Raw genomic sequence first — 13,178 nt, 5'->3', positions numbered from 1 at the left:
GAGATTCAGAATATCAGTTATTTGATGACTTAGCTAACAAGTTTGTGAATATTTTGATTAAAAAATAAATGATTAAAGAATAAAAGCAATTCATCTACGTGATGCGTCGCCATGGAAATAATAAGGTGAAACTTTCTAAAGTATTTATGTCTGAGAACCTTTATATACACATTATATACACTTTTATACTCATACAGATGCTGAAATTGCATACAATGTGTGGTACAGTATAACTATTTTGAGTGTGTGCATTATTCTGTCACTTATTTTCTCATAAAGAACTGAAGTTGGTAACCCTATGTGTGTCAGATGCCATGCCACTTAATGTTAACTGCCTCTCATAAAATCTCTGATGAGTTTTTCAACAAGACTTTACCCTATCTGACGTTGAAAATGATATAGCATATCACAGGATGGCCTGCTCTGAGTGGCCTGCATACGTTTTGCCTCAGGACAAATCCGCTCTATGACTGGCATGAAGCATCTGTTTTCACAAGCACATCAAAGTGCTCAGTTACTGTAAGTGCATCAGATTTTCTAAGTGTGTCTACTGGAAAGAAACAGTTGATTTGTAAAGCATTAAATCATTCTGAACAAGACACAATGGTATGAATGCCTAAAGCAAATTGTGCAAGAGATTTTCATTCCTGTTTCAGCACTATTCCTGTAAAGTACATTTACTGTGAGGTTTTTAAGTGATTGTTTCCTCATCCTAATAAATCATTCTCCAAAAATGTCCAAGAAAAGATAAAAAAGTATCATGAGTCCACAACTCATGTGTTATTAGTTGTGTTATAAGAAAACTGAGAAAATCCTGTGCGTTAAAAAAAAGACTAAATAAAACAGTTTATGAGCTTCACATCATCAATAGTATTAACAGCTATAAAATAAGACAGTTGTATAACATGTTTTCTATCTTTTGCAGAAAGGAGAAGTGACCATGACAATTAACATCCAAAAACATTGATTCTGTCATATAAAATCACTTCAGCAGTACATTTTATTTCCCAATCATGTTGTTTTAGTCCTCAGTGTTGTTTGCGTCCACAGCAAAGATATCTGAAGAACTTCCTGTACTGCTGCCTGACCTGGACAAGAATGAGACAAGAGGAGCTGAGTGACTTCATGACATCAATTCAACCTTTGAAACTCATCAACCATAGTGGAATTTGTTTATAATAAACAGATAAGACTAGATTTGCATTTTTCAAAGTATATACTGATGCTTTCCTTTCCCTTTCTGTCTCTGGAGACACTGAAATGGTTTACTTATAGAGGAGAATCAAAAAATGTTTGACCTCTTTATTGAGGACACAATAGATCAGGAAGATGAAGGTTCCCTGCAGGGAGTTCAAGATCAGGAAGAGGATCTCCAGCTCCTTACTGCCATTAGTGAAGAAACCCAGAATCCAGTAGCAACCAAGAACCACAAACTGAGCCAGTGTTTTAAATGTCATAGTCTTGCAGAGAAACTAGGATAGTTAATGTGTCTTTATTGACTACATGTACTTTTCTAACAGAGCAATTAAATCATGTTTGTTACTTGGTTTGTTTCACATGTGAAACTTCAGCATTGAGATTTGTGAGAGTTGAGTTCAGAATGATGATGATTTTGATGAAGAGAATCGTGTTTGACTGCAAAGTAAAAAATAGTAAATAATCCCATTGTTTTCCATTTAATAATAAGGCTTGAAAAAAATTAAATGAGAATTGTGTTTACTGTTAGTATCATGCAAACAGGTCCCAGAAAAGTCCAGATGAAGCCCTTATCGATTTTAATCCAGCACCTGTTTGGAGGAAGATACAGTAAAATAATAATGAACAAACAAGGATGAAGATGTTGAGCAATGGATCTCTCCAACTAAACTCACATTTCATTTCCATAGCCCTTAGGATCCACCATAGCAGACACGGCCACCACAACCAGAGGAACTGTATATCCAATCACACACAGGAATCCACTGCTAAGGACCTCCCTGTTAATAGAGCTGATCTGTGATAGGTTCTTGACACAGATGAAGAGCAGCACAGCTTCAATGAACATCCACACAAAGCCGGAGAGAAAGAGGAAGTGCAGCACACCTGATATCACGGCACACAACACCTGGAGACCAAGAGAGACGGTTATGATGATTCTCAGTGAGGCTGTGCTGAGCTGTAGGGCTCCTTCATCATTCTCACCTGATGAGGGCGTATGAGGCTCAGGAACTGTTGTGTGAGCAATAACAGAAGGTGAGCCAGAAGAAGACTGATGCAGATGTTGATTCGAGCCACATTATTCACTCCAGGACTCCACTGACAAAGGGCAAAGGTCAACAGGGCCAAACTGAAGAACACCAGCCCCACGATCACACACACCAAATTCAACAGCTCCAGCAGTGAGTCGCTCTGAGAAAACATGTCAGAGTAAATGAGTGCCAAATCTGTGTTGTTCTTCAGTGGTCACTATAAATGTTCTCGTACCTCTGGTGGTCTGCTGGTTTGCATGATGAGAGCGAATGTCGACAGATGAACACAGGAACACACAGTGTAGCTGCTGTTGGTCTCTAAAACAGAACAACCATCTACAATCCACTCGCTGATATTCCAGTACACACAGGACAGAGAACCGCTGGGGTCGAACTCCTGCAGAAAGAAGAAAGAACATGAAGAAAATATTACAAGACTGAATATTAGATGTTTTCAGATGTTCATCAGTTCTCAGGTTGGACAGAAACACATTTCAGTCTCTCACTCTGATGTGTTTGAGGGTGAAGTTGACTGGTTTGGTGAGTTCAGTGTTGGTGGTTTTGGGAAGAGTAGCTGAGATCACAGTGGACATCATGGTTTTAATCGTGTCATCTGATGTGTTGAAGAAGTCGGGCTTCAGTAGATTCTCCATTGTGTTGAAGCTCATGAAAGCTACAGCAGCTGATCCTGTGTGACAGAAACAGAAAAAGAAAAAAACTTCCATTCAATGCTGTAAAATAAAAACAATAATAATAATAATAATAATAATAATAAACTCTAAGTAAATGTGGTTTAGTGTGTTTATGTCTCTTTCTTCAAATAAAATCACATCAAGACACTTAATGTACTCGTTTCATTGTTGTTCTTGGCGATCCCGATGAGATCAATATCCACAGAAGAATTTGTCGTGTTAAGTCGAGGGATTTTTTCTAAGGTGACATTTGGTCCAACCATGAAGACTTCAACCTCTGATTAAAAAAATAAAATAAAAATACAATAATGTGAATAAAAAAGTGAAAAAGTCTTCTAGACTTGAGCACAGTATGTCAGTGATTTCATAGCGTATTCACAGTTCTGTTCTCACTTACCCACATTGTCAAGAGCGAAACTGACATTGGCAGTTGTGTTTGTCGACATCACCAGCATGGACACAAGCTTCTCACTGGCTTTTAACACACGGTTTCCATCTGACACCAGTTTATTTGGGTCAGCTGATGATGACTCTGAAAACTTCTCTGTAGTGTTGAGGACCATATCCAAAATAGTTTTTACATCCTATTTTAGTGATCATATAAATAGGAATATTTGTAAACACTGAAACAAAAGAAAGCATTTCTACGGAATAATGATTATTTTGTAATTTTTGTCTTACGGTCAATGGGAGCACATTAGTTGTAATGTTCTCTATCCGGTCAAGAAGATTTTCTACACATCGTCCTGTGGTCTGAAATCACATTTGAGCTTAACAATTTAAACTGAAAACTGATTAATTAATGTATACTGGGTCATTTTCTTATGAATTACTATGAATCAACAGCAAAATGATGCTGAAATCACATTGATTTACTGATCTTGTTTTACTGTGACTTCACATTATGAAGCTGTCTTTAATAAGGCCACTGTAAGAATTTTTAAAGTCACCACAATTGTGATCGGTATTCAATTTGCCTGGGAGCTTGGACCTTGTATATTCATATTCAAATTTCTGATTGAGTCAAGTCAGAAGTTTGATTAATTAAAACATTTGTTAAAACAATGACAAGCTAGAATATAAATTAAGCTAATTGGCTGATTATAAGTTAATCAAACTATGTTATTATTAGCATTATTTCAGCATAAACATTTACCAACTTCTTAGTTCAAATTCAAAAATGTCAGTGGACAGATATTTCATACTAGCGAAGCGGCTTCTTCTATCACCGGATGCACAGACATCAATATTTGACATAGAAAACACAACAATTTTGACACTCAACAAATAATAATAAAAGAAATTCTGAACATTACGAAATAAACAACACAAACTGCTAAAAGCGAACCAAAAATAAGCTCAGCAGCACAGATAAAACAAACAAGAATCAAGAAACTCTACAGCACAATCTATTTATGCCACACTGCATGCTGGTTACCTTCATAGTATGCACAACTTACCCTACAGTCTTCCAACAGTGTGATAATCAGACCTAGAATGAGAAAAGTCTTATAAAATCATTTTAAATGCCTTTCTGAATGAAATTCTTTTTAAATTCCTTTCCTTCCATTTCTATGGGACTGTGTGATATTGTGGTTGTAGCTGTGTTTGTGATAATAATCAGTTTTAATTCAAGTTATCTTTTAGATATTAAAATGGCAAGATACATTACTTGGCAAATACAAATGGGTTCATTCTTGATTCTGAAATCATTATCGCCAGTAATCTCAGACCAAGGTTAGAACATACCAAAGCCTATCATTTGATTAAGCAGATGTGTCATTTGTTTAAGTGCAAGCACATGATTACGTTAAATTAGATCAGTTGCAGCCTATGACTTTAATCAGAAAGATGAATTTGTGACTATGAGGTCGACAACAAAAGCATTCATTATGATTAGTTATTAGTTTATTATGTGTAACACACGTGCAAGGGCACTAGCATCTAATATCGCTAATATTTATATATATTTTAATATCACCATTAGGATGCAGTATAATGTATCTAAAGGTCTCCCTGTGGTGAAAAACAAGTTTTTGATGTTGTGATATGTCTATGTGGTGGTGTATTTATGCATTAGAATGAATCATGTGCAAATTCATAGGTCAGCGCACGTACTTTCTCAGAGCTTGACAACCACTTTTCTGTTGCATATTCTTGGTAGTTGGCTATGTTCACTAGGTAGGTCTCTAGCACTGCCCTATGTATTCCCATTCAGTGATGTAATGGCACGTTAGTGTTACGTAGGATTCAGTGGATAGCGAAGTCCACAAATCTGTAGTGATAGTCACCATCACTGTCAATACAATGTTAAACCAGTGTTAATGTGTCAATGTTAGCTGCATTGAAACAACATTACTTTTGCACCTGCAAATAAGTTTGAAAAAATGTTAAAATTTCATCCAAAAATCAATAGCAATGCCACTGAATCAATGTTACAATGTGATGTTGGTTCAACATCATGCTTGCTTTTCCCGAAAATGAAACACAACAGCTACAACTGACTTAAAATCACACAGCCTGAAATCAACTTTAGATACAAGAAGACAATACATCTCTCAAGATCACATCAGAAGTTCCTTTTGAGAATTAACAGAGATTTAGATGTTGATGTTTTATTGAAAATGTTTGGTCACCATTATGGTTATGGTAGTTTGACTCTTGGCATTTTATGGCAAAAAAAAAAGAGCCAAAAACAAACATGATCAGGTGATATAGTTGTCCGCATTATAAAGTAGAATAATTTGTTAAAGTGATTATTTGTTGTTAATAGATAATATTCACCAACAATACATTCTTTCAACAGATCAGACATTCTGAATTTAAAATAAATAATTTTTAGACACACAGACATCAAGAATCAGCATATGAATCTCAACAGGAAAGATTACTTTATCATCCTGAAAACTATACCACTTATCATTTTTGTTTCTGGGTTTCTTTGCAACAAATTATGTTTTGGTAAACACTGTAAAAAAAAACACAAACTCACATAAAAAAGCCAAGAGTCAAACTGCCAAACGAAATGAAACACTGATCACCATACTGGTGACCAAACATTTTCAATAAAACATGAACTCTGTTAATTCCCTAAAAGAACTTCTGATGAGATCTTCATAGATTTATTGACTTATTTCATCTTCAGTTGATTTCAGGCTGTGTGGCTTTAAGTCAGTTGTAGTTGTGCTTCATTTTCTGAGAGTGCAAGCATGATGTTGAACCAACATCACATTGTACCATTGATTCAATGCCATTACCATTGATTTTTGGAAAAAAAATCAAAATTTTTTCAACATCAGTTGCAGGTGCAAAAGTGATGTTGATTCAATGCATTTAACATTGACACAATAACATTGATTTAACATTGTTTTGATGGTTTCTTGTTATATGGGAAGTTATATAGTGTTCCTTTAAAAATTCTTATAAAATGAGGATCATGAGACTTTGTTATTCCCAATGTCATACCTTTATAACTTTGCCATTAAAAACGTGTTAGTGATTGTCTCTAAATAACATTAACAAGACAGAAATTGTCAACAAAACATCACTGACCTGTAGAAGTAACACTTGTAGATGTTGTGGAAGGGACCGGAGGCACAGGAACTGAAACAAAAACAGATGGAAATAGATGTTAAATCAGATTAAAATGCTGAAATACTGTGTTCTTCATGAAAACAATTACTAGGTTGAGCTTCTTACACGTGAATTGTAAATAATTATTTTATTTCAGATGTTTCAGCCATGTTTCTGTTGAGAACTTTATTCCCATTTAAATTAATCTCTATTGCAAACAATAATTGATCTGATTTCAGCCCCATCAACTGCAAATCAAATCAATGACATTTCTCAAGATCCGAGCAGAGGACGATCAACCAACACCAACTGCAACAGTGTTGCAACACTTTTGCTTTGATAAAGTAGATCAGCTGAAATTGCCTGCTTTTACCACATTCAAATTTTTGTAGTACAGCCATTTAAAATTGTTATTTCAATGAAAGTTCAAGGATCAAGAGCACAACTAAGGAAAAGTTGTTTAATCATCCTCTGCAGAGATGAGAGATGTAATTTAATTGTTTATGGTTGATGTTTCAGAGGCTTACATCAGATTTATTTATTTTTAATTTATTATTTATTTATTTATTTATTTTTTGCTGCAGAAATGAATTTAAATGAAAAAGTTTTCAACCAAAACATGACTATAACATTTGAAATAAAATAACTATTTATAATTGATATAAGAACAAATAAAAAATAATAATTATTTATTTGGTTTAATTAAGAAAATAAGTCAAATTAGGTTAAATGAACATGAGCTGTGGTATTAAAAAAAAAAGAAAAAAGAAAAAAAAAAAAAGTAAGTTCACTTTACTTTAAGAAGACATAAATAATTGAGGGTTTTCTTTCATTATTACAGTCCAGTACATCATCCTCACCTGTAGAAGCAGAACTGGAAGATGTCATGGAAGTGACAGGCTGTAAAGGAACTGAAACAGTAACAGATGGAAACTGATGTTAGATCAGACACACATGCTGAATTACTTTGTTCCTCATGAAGACAATTATTAGGAGGAGCTTCTTTTGAAAGCCACATAACAGTTCGACAACACATTCACCTGTAGTAGTGGGACTAGTAGATGTTGAAGAAGTGACAGGCTGTAAATAAACTGAAAACATAGATAAAAACTGATGTTAAATCAAACTCAGATGATGAACTGCTGTGTTCTTCATTTAGAAAACCATTATGAGGTGGAGGTGGTTCTTTTGAAGGCCACATTTAGTCTAGAATGATCCTCACCTGTAGATGTAGAACTAGATGCTGTGGAAGTGAATGGCTGTAAAGGAACTGAAAAAAAAAAAAAAAAAAAAAAACTGATAAAAATGTCAAATCAGACTCAGATGCTGAATTACTGTGTTCTTCATGAAGACACTGATTATGGAGGGTCACGTTTTAATATTGCAGTCCACTCCAGCATCATCCTTACCTGTAGATGTAGGACTGGTAGATGTTGTGGAAGTGTCCGGCTGTAAAGTAACTGAAACAGTAACAGATGGAAACGGATGTTAAATCAGACTCAGATGCTGAATTACTGTGTTCTTCATGAAGACAATTATTAGGAGGGGCTGTTTTCAACACATTCCAGTCTGTCAACATGCTCACCTGCAGAAGTGAGACTGGTAGATGTTGTGGAAGTGTCTGTCAGTAAATGATCTGAAAAATGTACAAGATGGGAAGAGATCTCATGTCAGATTTAGATGAAGTATGGTGTTCTTCATGAAGACATTAATTATGGAGGGTTGCATTTTAATATCACAGTTCAGTCTAACATCAATATCACCTGTAGAAGTAGAACTGGTAGATGTCATGGAAGTGACAGGCTGTAAAGGAACTGAAACAGTAACAGATGGAAACTGATGTTAGATCAGATTCAGATGTTGAATTACTGACTTTTTTATGAAGACAGTTATTAGGAGGAGCTTCTTTTGAAATCGACATCTTAGTTTGGCAACACATTCACCTGAAGTGGTCGGACTGGTAGATGTTGTGGAAGTGACAGGGTGTAAATAAACTGAAAAAATAACAGATGGAAAAGCAGACACAGATGACAAACTACTGAAAATCATTATGAGGTGTTTCTTTTAAAAGGCCACATTCAGTACAACATCATCTTCACCTGTAGAAGTAGATCTGGTAGATGTTGTAGAAGTGACCGGCTGTAAAGAAACTAAAACAATAACAGATATAAATGTAACACCTTACAATACGTGTACATGAATAATACTTCAATAATACTTCAATTAATACTTAATTCAGCATTACTTCTTATTCCTTCTTAAAAAGGCTGTTTGATTGAGCCATAAATGTTAACGTATTAACTATCAAACATTATTCCATTTGCCATTATTCATGCGCAAATCCATATGAATCCTGTCATAGTTAAGGATAACTCATCATTGGTTTCATGATTTCTTCATGCTTTCAGTAATCATTAGTTCATGCTGAATTAATTATTAATTCAGGTATCCGTACATTATCATTTATGTACCCTTATTGTCAAGTGTTACCGATAAACAGATGTTAGATCAGACTCAGATGCCGAATTACTGTGTTCTTCATGAAGACAATTATTAGAAGGAGCTGCATTCAAAAGCCACATTCAGTCCAGAAACATGCTCACCTGCAGTAGTGGGACTGGTAGATGTTGTGGAAGTGTCTGTCAGTAAATGATCTGTAACATTTACAAGAAGGGAAGGGATGCTAAGTCAAATTATTTTTTTTTTCATGAAGGCATTAATGATGGAGGATTGCATTTCAAAATCAAAGTCCAGTCCAGCATCATCCTCACCCGTAGAAGTAGAACTGGTAGATGTTGTGGAAGTGACAGGCTGTAAAGTAACTGAAATAATAATAGATGTAAAATCAGAATCAGATTATGAACTACTGAGTTCTTTATTAAGTCACTGATTATGGTTGTGTTTCAATTTTACAGTGCAGTCCAACATCATCCTAACCTGTAGATGCATAACTGGTAAATGCTATGGAAGTGACAGGCTGCAAAGGAACTGAAACAATAACAGATGAAAACAGATAAGACTCGTCTTTTCTTTTCTTTTCTTTTCTTTTCTTTTCTTTTCTTTTCTTTGTTCATTCTAAATGAGTACTTCTGTAGACATGTGAAAAAGTCAATCTGGTTAGTAATATGTGAAGCTGGTAATGCTGTTTGTGGTGTTGTTTATTCGCTTAACCAGATCTTCAGAGATTTAATGATTTTTATCTTCAGTTGATTTCATCTAAGGCTGTGGCTGAAGTCAGTTGTAGTTCTTATGTTTCTGCTTGTCTCTTTTTTCTGTTCCTGTTGTTTCTCTTTCCTTCAGTGATTCTGCTTGTTAACAGCAGGTGTTCATCATCAATGTTCAATCATCACTTAATTAATTACTTAATTATCTCATTAACTTTAACTCTGATTCAGTGTTATTTTAACACTATTTGGAGAGTGACCATATGTACTTTAAGCAGAGTCGATTTAACTTTTTGCTGTGTACCTAACACTTGATTCACCCTGGTAAAACGCTGCAAATAAACTAATTATATTATTATAAATAATAATAATAATAATAAAATAAAAATACATGGAAACAGATGATAAATGATAACACATTCACCTGTAGATGTAGAACTGGTAGATGTTGTGGAAGTGACCGACTGTAAAGAAACTGAAACAATGAAACAGGAAACAGATTAAAAAAATCAGACTCTGATGAACTACTGTGTTCCTCCTGACGACAATACTTAAGAGGAGCTTCTTCTGAAAGCCACATTCCAGTTCAACAACACTTCACCTGTTGTAGAGGGACTGGTAGATGCTGTGGATGTGATTGTCAGTAAATGACCTGAAAGAAATTAAATAAATAAATAAATAAATAAATAAATAAATAACAGATGGAAAAAGATGTTAAATTAAACTAAAATGATGAACTACTGTGTACTTCATGAAGAAAATTATCATGAGGGGGTTCTTCATGCCACATTCATTCTAGAATCATCCTCACCTGTAGAAGTTGAACTAGTAGATGTTGTGACTGGCTGTAAAAGAACTGAAAAGAAAAACACGAAAACCCATAAAATCAGACTCAGATGCTGAATTACTGTGTTCTTCATGAAGATAATCATTTAATGGAGTTTCTTTTGAAAGCCATATTCAGTTTAGAAACATGCTCACCCTCAGTAGTGAGACTGGTAGATGTTGTGGAAGTGACTGTCAGTAAATGATCTGTAACATTTACAAGACCGAACGAGATGCCAAGTCAAATTTAGATGAAGTACTTTGTTCTTCATTAATACATTAATACATTATTCCCCTTCAGTGATGTAATGGCACGTTAGTGTTACATAGGATTCAGTGGATAGCGAAGTCCACAAATCTGTAGTGATAGTCACCATCACTGTCAATACAATGTTAAACCAGTGTTAATGTGTCAATGTTAACTGCATTGAATCAACATTACTTTTGCACCTGCAAATAAGTTTGAAAAAAAATTAAAATTTCATCCAAAAATCAATAGCAATGCCACTGAATCAATGTTACAATGTGATGTTGGTTCAACATCATGCTTGCTTTTCCCGAAAATGAAACACAACAGCTACAACTGACTTAAAATCACACAGCCTGAAATCAACTTTAGATACAAGAAGACAATACATCTCTCAAGATCACATCAGAAGTTCCTTTTGAGAATTAACAGAGATTTAGATGTTGATGTTTTATTGAAAATGTTTGGTCACCATTATGGTTTTGACAGTTTGACTCTTGCCATTTTATGGCAAAAAAAAAAAAAAAAAAAGTCAAAAAATAAAGTAGAATAATTTGTTAAAGTGATTATTTGTTGTTAATAGATAATATGCTGAATTACTGTGTTCCTCATGAAGACAATTATTAGGAAGAGCTTCTTTTGAAAGCCACATAACAGTTCGACAACACATTCACCTGTAGTAGTGGGACTAGTAGATGTTGAGGAAGTGACAGGCTGTACATAAACTGAAAACATAGATAAAAACTGATGTTAAATCAAACTCAGATGATGAACTGCTGTGTTCTTCATTTAGAAAATCATTATGAGGTGGAGGTGGTTCTTTTGAAAGGCCACATTTATTTAGAATGATCGTCACCTGTAGAAGTAGAACTAGATGCTGTGGAAGTGAATGGCTGTAAAGGAACTGAAAGAAAAAAAAAAAGAAAAAAAAAACTGATGAAAACGTCAAATCAGACTCAGATGCTGAATTACTGTGTTCTTCATGAAGACAGTTATTAGAAGGAGCTGCATTCAAAAGCCACATTCAGTCCGCCAAAATGCTCACCCTCAGTAGTGGGACTGGTAGATGCCATGGAAGTGACGGGCTGCAAAGGAACTGAAACAATAACAGATGAAAACAGATGTTAGATCAGACTCGTCCTTTTCTTTTCTTTTCTTTTCTTTGTTCATTCTAAATAAGTACTTCTGTAGACATGTGAAAATAAAGTCAATCTGGTTAGTAATATGTGAAGCTGGTAATGCTGTTTGTGGTGTTGTTTATTCACTTAACCAGATCTGTTTCTCTTTCCTTCAGTGATTCTGCTTGTTAACAGCAGGTGTTCATCATCAATGTTCAATCATCACTTAATTAATTACTTAAATATCTCATTAACTTTAACTCTGATTCAGTATTATTTTAACACTATTTGGAGAGTGACCATATGTACTCTAAGCAGAGTCGATTTAATTTAAAATGATGAACTACTGTGTACTTCATGAAGAAAATTATCATGAGGGGGTTCTTCATGCCACATTCAGTCTAGAATCATCCTCACCTGTAGAAGCTGAACTAGTAGATGTTGTGGCTGGCTGTAAAAGAACTGAAAAGAAAAACACGAAAACCCATAAAATCAGACTCAGATGCTGAATTACTGTGTTCTTCATGAAGATAATCATTTAAAGGAGTTTCTTTTGAAAGCCCTCACCCTCAGTAGTGAGACTGGTAGATGTTGTGGAAGTGACTGTCAGTAAATGATCTGTAACATTTACAAGACCGAACGAGATGCCAAGTCAAATTTAGATGAAGTACTTTGTTCTTCATTATTACATTAATTATGGAATGTTACATTTCATTATTCATGCGTCCTTGATCCCTGGAAAGGCGCTATATAAATAAAAGTTATTATTATTATTATTATTATTATTATTATTATCACAGTCCAGTCTTACATCATCCTCACCTGTAGAAGTAGAACTGGTAGATGTTGTGGGAGTGACTTCCACTGAATGAGCTGTAAAATTTACAAGATATGAAGGAATGACAAGTCAAATTTAAATGAAGTACAGTGTTTTTTCATGAAGACATTAAAGATGGAGGGTTGCATTTCAACAACACAGTCCAGTATAACATCATTCTCACTTGCAGAGGTGGAGATTCCAGGGGTCAGAAAGTAAAAGTCCTGCCATATTTTTATTCCACCCACTGAAGCATTAATGAGATAATTAGGTGATAAATTGAGAGAGGATTGAGCATTATTGAAGACACCTGATGATAACAAGCAGAATCACCAAAGGAGAAAATCACAATATTTAAGTTACCATCATTGAGGTCAGGGTTTGTTTTAGTTGAGCTCTTGATCCTTGACTTTTTAATATTAGATTTTGTTTGGGCAGTTTTAATTCCATTAAAACCAAACAGACAAGCAAAGTTAAAAGATGATCAGGTGTTGTTGGTTATGTTTTCACATAA

The 13,178-nt window shown here is 34.7% G+C and overlaps 1 protein-coding gene across 1 annotated transcript; it reads right to left on the bottom strand.

Annotated features, from left to right (window-relative positions):
- Nucleotides 1-1,028: 1,028 nt before the first annotated feature.
- On the bottom strand, nucleotides 1,029-12,895 carry LOC137032399 (adhesion G protein-coupled receptor E3-like). The gene is given in 24 exon segments (XM_067404155.1): nucleotides 1,029-1,088; nucleotides 1,299-1,460; nucleotides 1,519-1,635; nucleotides 1,721-1,787; nucleotides 1,872-2,104; nucleotides 2,182-2,388; nucleotides 2,464-2,625; nucleotides 2,735-2,910; nucleotides 3,078-3,197; nucleotides 3,318-3,504; nucleotides 3,602-3,673; nucleotides 5,039-5,120; nucleotides 6,473-6,523; nucleotides 7,354-7,404; nucleotides 7,903-7,953; nucleotides 8,079-8,129; nucleotides 8,257-8,307; nucleotides 8,437-8,487; nucleotides 8,593-8,643; nucleotides 9,097-9,147; nucleotides 9,265-9,315; nucleotides 10,082-10,132; nucleotides 12,670-12,720; nucleotides 12,849-12,895. Coding segments are annotated over 24 exon segments (2,253 nt in total).
- Nucleotides 12,896-13,178: the final 283 nt, after the last annotated feature.

This window comes from Chanodichthys erythropterus, chromosome 12 (assembly GCF_024489055.1).
Source record: "Chanodichthys erythropterus isolate Z2021 chromosome 12, ASM2448905v1, whole genome shotgun sequence".
NCBI lineage: Eukaryota > Metazoa > Chordata > Actinopteri > Cypriniformes > Xenocyprididae > Chanodichthys > Chanodichthys erythropterus.
The sequence above is the reverse complement of the archived record's forward strand: the minus strand, read 5'-3'. Positions and strand labels throughout refer to the sequence as shown.